General features: G+C 30.6%; 1 protein-coding gene across 1 annotated transcript in view; it reads left to right on the top strand.

Annotated features, from left to right (window-relative positions):
- The window catches only part of LOC108689079 (ankyrin repeat and death domain-containing protein 1A-like), a 26,416-nt gene that overhangs the window by 17,700 nt on the left and 3,146 nt on the right, over window positions 1-5,570 (top strand). Inside the window, exons 7-10 of the mRNA XM_018195683.1 lie at window positions 3,022-3,219; window positions 3,552-3,650; window positions 3,897-3,995; window positions 4,628-4,726. Of these exons, the coding sequence (XP_018051172.1) occupies window positions 3,022-3,219; window positions 3,552-3,650; window positions 3,897-3,995; window positions 4,628-4,726 (495 nt within the window). The remainder of the gene's footprint in view (window positions 1-3,021; window positions 3,220-3,551; window positions 3,651-3,896; window positions 3,996-4,627; window positions 4,727-5,570) is intronic.

Below are 5,570 nucleotides of genomic sequence, written 5' to 3' on the forward strand. Positions count from 1 at the left end.
TATATATATATATATATACATAATATACATATACATACGCATGTATCTTAAAGGATATTTGTCCATCTACCCATCCATTAATAATATGGTTGTCCGAACTTTTCTTGCGAAAGTTCTTTTACCTAATAACCAATCAAAAGTGTTTCCATGTAGGAAAATTAGTTATGCGATCGCAATTGTGTGTATAATTCGCTCTCGTAAATTATTAATTATTTGTCTCTCTCAGAAAATATTTGCATACATGAATTATGTGCAATTTTATGCATCCTTCGCTTGAAGAGAATCACAGACTAATTGTCTATAACAATATTTTAAAGCATAATTTCGCTTTTAAAAGCAGTAATTATTTGTAAAATAATGTAGAGATACATTTAATGTAAATGCAACGCTTTTAATGAAATTATATAATTCACGCGCGAATTGAAAATAAGATATTTGTTCGATTTAACTCAAATGACGGTCAATTAGTATTCAATACAGCGTCCTATTAGCCGTAATGTTCAAACAAATAAAAATTCATTATCTTTTAACTGTAACATTAATTCAATTCAATCAGTAGAAATCGTATATAAAGCGGATTTCGGAGAGAGAAAAATCCGCTTTCTGAAATCAGTTATCACTTGACAACTCGTTTTTCCGATAAATCATTCGTGCAATCAATCCTCGCATGATCTCTCTCTCTCTCTCTCTCTCTCTCTCTCTCTCTCTCTCTCTCTCTCTCTCTTTCTCTTTCTCTCTCCCCCTCTTCCTCTCTCTCTTCTCGCCATTTCCTGGATGCGGGTCTCCTATGATTTTTATTCCTATGCGCGCCGCAGTGATGATAAGCATCTATCTACAATCCGGGATCAGGCTTGACGTGTGACCTGGGCACTCTCTGGAACATTTCAAGCTGCTTTCCTGCAGAGAATATTGTTGTAGTATCCTTATAAACACGTTTGGGACATGCTTAAAAGCCTTGTTGATCCTAGTCCTTTATACATCGACAATGTATTATATATAAATATCAAAAAACGAAGTTCGCGATGAATGGGAAGGAAATTTTTTCGAAATATATTTCGTTCAAAAGCTGTAACCAAGCAACTGTCATGTATCTAATAAAAATTAACGATCGAAGCCGAGCTTCAGCAGAATTGATAAATTATATTAAATTAAATTATATCATTATTTGTTTATGCTACTAAAAATTATATATTATTATGATATATTAAATCTCTCTCACGCAAAGATATAAATCTCTCTCTCTCTCTCTCTCTCTCTCTCTCTCTCTCTCTCTCTCGCATTTTAATGATTAATAATTAAAATTAAATATCACGTATCTGAAAAACAGTGAAAACGCATCAAAAATTGTACAAGAATAATAGCCACAGTGACTCGGCCATGGAACAGTGCAGTATCGATCGTGGGACGAATGAAGACACAAAAGAAGATATTTATAATTTATCGACAGGAACAATCGACTGTCCGTTTAACGCGCGTGGCGGTAAGAGGAACCGCTCGGATTTCCGCATGTGTAGTATATATATATATGTATATATATGTATACGTTCGCAGATAGGTCAGAGCGTGATCGCATCTCTCTCTCTTGATTCAAATCCTGGGAAAATGGATCTCTCTCGGTCTCTCTTTCTCTTTCTCTCCGGTGTCGACTGCCATAGTGTCCTTATCGAGAGGCAAGCGCAATCCTCTGAAGGCTTCCGCGACTGTGAAACTCGACCAATCGCCAGCTTGAGTACATTTTACGGGAGCCTTTGTAAACAGACTCTCACCCTGCCGTATCCTGGATACTCTTGCTTTCTCATTCAATTTACTCGCGTATCCCTTCTCGATTTTCCTCATTGCTGCGTACGGAATACTAATTTCCCTGAGATAGGCGCGGCATGCTACATCTTTATATGCCACGCAAGTTGCCGCGTATCGGTTAATTATTTTTGGATTATCAGTTACTTCATCCCTCCGAAAATATTGATGTAATGCCGATTAAAACAAAACGTAGAATCTATTAGGATAATTGTGAATAATGATAAGCGCATATTAATATTTTCTATAAATAATGCAATTAATTAATCTCTATTCGTATTTCTAATTTTATGATATCTATTAAGCTATTTTCACTCAATCAATAAGATTGTTAGGTGTCGTTATAGATAATTTGTAATGAGTTCACTTCCGATGTTGCTCAATGTTAGATCATAAGTGTAACAAATATAATGGATAATCTAACAGAAAGAAACAAATCATTTTTGAAAGATATTCTGAGACTATTATATCTAGAATTTTTTAACAGCTGTGTTTAACATCCTGTCACTGCTTAAAGTTTGTAAAATGTAATAGTCATATAGATCACGAAATTTACGAAAAATATTACTCTTAAATTCTACATGATTTGCATTCGTTGAATAAACGTTCCGCAAGAAAAACTAAAATAACATGTTTTTCTAACATTCACTGCAAAAGGTAATAAAGAATATATTGTTGAAAATGTTGCATTTTCTTTTACGCAAATATTATTGTTCAATCGAAAGCTCCAAGTAGTTTTCAGAAAATTCTTTTTATTTACATTTAAAAATAATATAATTGATGTGACACATAAAAAGAACTTTTATTAAAATATCTAAAAATTTAGCTAACTACAAATCTGAAAACAATGTTATTGAACTATTAAAATTATTATTGAACTATCAAAATAATTATTGAACTCAAAGTAATTATGTAAAAAAATCAAGTGATGATGACTACAAAAATTGTGACATTCTAGCGATCTTATCTTAAGAGTTCTACATATATCTGATTACATCCTTCAATAGTCCAATAAAATTATTTTCAAATCTGCATCTGACTAAATTTTCAATATTTTAGCATACTACTTTTTCCGTGTAAGGTATTTTCCATTATTTTCCTTCTGCATGAGACTTACATCATAAATACGAGAAAATTGTGATAATCGCGTATTTTTTTATAATGAATATACATATGAAAGTCTCAAACACTAATTGATTTTCCTAAATCTGGATTTACTTCCAGAAAGGACAAACACCGCTGCACTGTGCCTGCGCCAAAGAGCACTTGGACGCGGTTGAGGTCCTTATAGGATTAGGGGCGAATGTAGATGCCCAGGATAACGATGGCAATACTCCACTTCACGTAGCTACTAGAACGAGGCACACAGGAATCGCGCAATTATTATTAAAGGCCGGAGCAAACACCGAACTAATTGACGCGGTAAATTGAATAGTTGAGCGATTACATCTAACGAAGATGAAGGAAAAACAACTTAATAGGATAAACGAAATTACTTATAAACCCATATTAATAATAGCAATTAAACATTAATATTAATTTTTTGGAATAACGTAGAAAAAAGTTATTCTTATTAAAAATTTAGAATAACTCCTACAAGCAAATTTATATTTTTATTCAACGTAATTTCTTCATATTCATTTAAATGAACTGATATAATTCGCAGTAATATCGTATAACAACGGATCATTATTTTATCTCGCATATTACAGTCATTATTTCATACGATTAATCTATATCAACTATCTCTCCAGGAGGGTTTTACTCCTCTTCATGTCGCTGCAAGTCAAGGATGCAAAGGAATACTCGACTCCATGATTCAACATGGGGCCGATCTTAACAAGCAGTGTAAGGTACAGATATATCTCGAAATATAATCCGTGCCGAGACTACCGTATGCACCACAACGAATAACAATATTTTTCGATGCATTATTATACATAGAAATATCTCGACATTCGATCGCAAACATGCAATCGCAATGAATAAAATTAATTGGCAGAAAAAAAAAGAGATGCAAAAAAATATCTACAACCGGGACAAAAGAGTACATTGTACAAATTGTATTTCGTACGTATTTCCTTCATTATCTGTTGCAGAACGGTAATACACCTTTACATTTGGCCTGCCAAAACAACGAAGTAGAAACAGTAGAGATATTAATTAATAAAGGCGTCGATCTCAATTGTTTGAATCTGGTATGTAAAACGTGAATTACTACTTGTGTATACTCATAATAATATTGGCCGACAAAATTTCATGTTTCTTAGTAGTATTTAATATAATAGTATTAACTTAATAGTTTTTTTTTACGGTGATTTCATATCTGTTTGTCAAATTTATGACAGCAGAATTTTGAAGCAACATGCATTTGAAAATTATTTTATTTTTTTATTTCTTCTGCTTAAGTAAATAAATAATTTACAGAGAATAATTATAATTGAATTTAATATAATTTTTTACTCATTCAAATAAAAATAAATTATTTTAATTAAGAAAAAAACCTTATAGAACGAGCAATTAAAAATGTATAAAAAGTATATTTAAAAGAGATATATCAATTACAAAAAATTGAAGCTCATAGGATAAGTTCTAAATTCCTTTTCAGAATCAACATCACAAAATACATAAAAATCAGCCAAAATTACTAATTTACCAAAATCATTATCAACCCATATAATCATCCTGAGATTGCATAGCTTGTTACTGCAAGCAATATTACACTTGCCAATCGTCAGGCTGAAATTAAAATTTTTACAACTACATACTAGATCGGAAAACTTACAATAAGAATTGTTTGATTTTCTATTCCACTTTCAATTTGCTTTAGAGGCTTCAATCGTCCATACATATTGCGGCTGAGATGGGACATACGGATATTTGCGAATTACTTCTTGCGGCAGGCGCGAATATTGAGCAGAAAGAACAGGTAAATACATTTATGTAGTTTAGAAACAAAATTGGATATTATCATGTTATATCCTTTGATGATATAATTAACCGAATCCGTTTGTGTTCCATATAAACCCTATTATCGACGCTTGACTAAATTTATGGCCATTGCTATATATGTTATCAAATAAATCGTCGAATTTAGAGTTTGCACTATGGTAAAATTATAACAATACAATCAAGCACAAATTATTCAATAGTTAATTAAATTTTATTCATAAATTAATTACTGAATTCATTTAATAATTTAAATCGCAATTCTTACAACATGAAAGAAAGTTCAAGAAATGCGAGAACTAATTAAAAAGAGAATCTAATTAAATCTTCGTAAAATGATGAAATATGTTATAAATACTAAGGTAACAAGGGTAATTGTTAAATATTGCTTGTATTATATTCTTTTATAACGTGGCTTAATTAAAAGATCTGCTTTAATGGTGATCTCCTACATTGCTTTAAATCCAATCAAGATAATGATTCATTACCACAAGTTTATTAGGAATCAAAATCACATGAACAAATTAAACTAATACCGATACACAAGTTAATTATGAAAATGTTAATGAGAGTATTTATATTCGCAAAATAACGCAATTTTAATGTGACTTGTTTCTCAATATGTAGTAAAAATGCAAAAAATATTTATACAAAGAAGTTATTTTTTTAAATTTTTAAAAATCTCATTTAAACTTTAAAAATTTTTTTAAATCTTATTTTTAAAAAGTAAAATATTTTTAAAAAGTATTACTTATTTTTAAAAAGTTAATAAAATAGCAATTTATTAACAAAGAATAAAATATCATATTTCTTAAAATCATTTT

This window comes from Atta colombica, unplaced genomic scaffold (assembly GCF_001594045.1).
Source record: "Atta colombica isolate Treedump-2 unplaced genomic scaffold, Acol1.0 scaffold254, whole genome shotgun sequence".
NCBI lineage: Eukaryota > Metazoa > Arthropoda > Insecta > Hymenoptera > Formicidae > Atta > Atta colombica.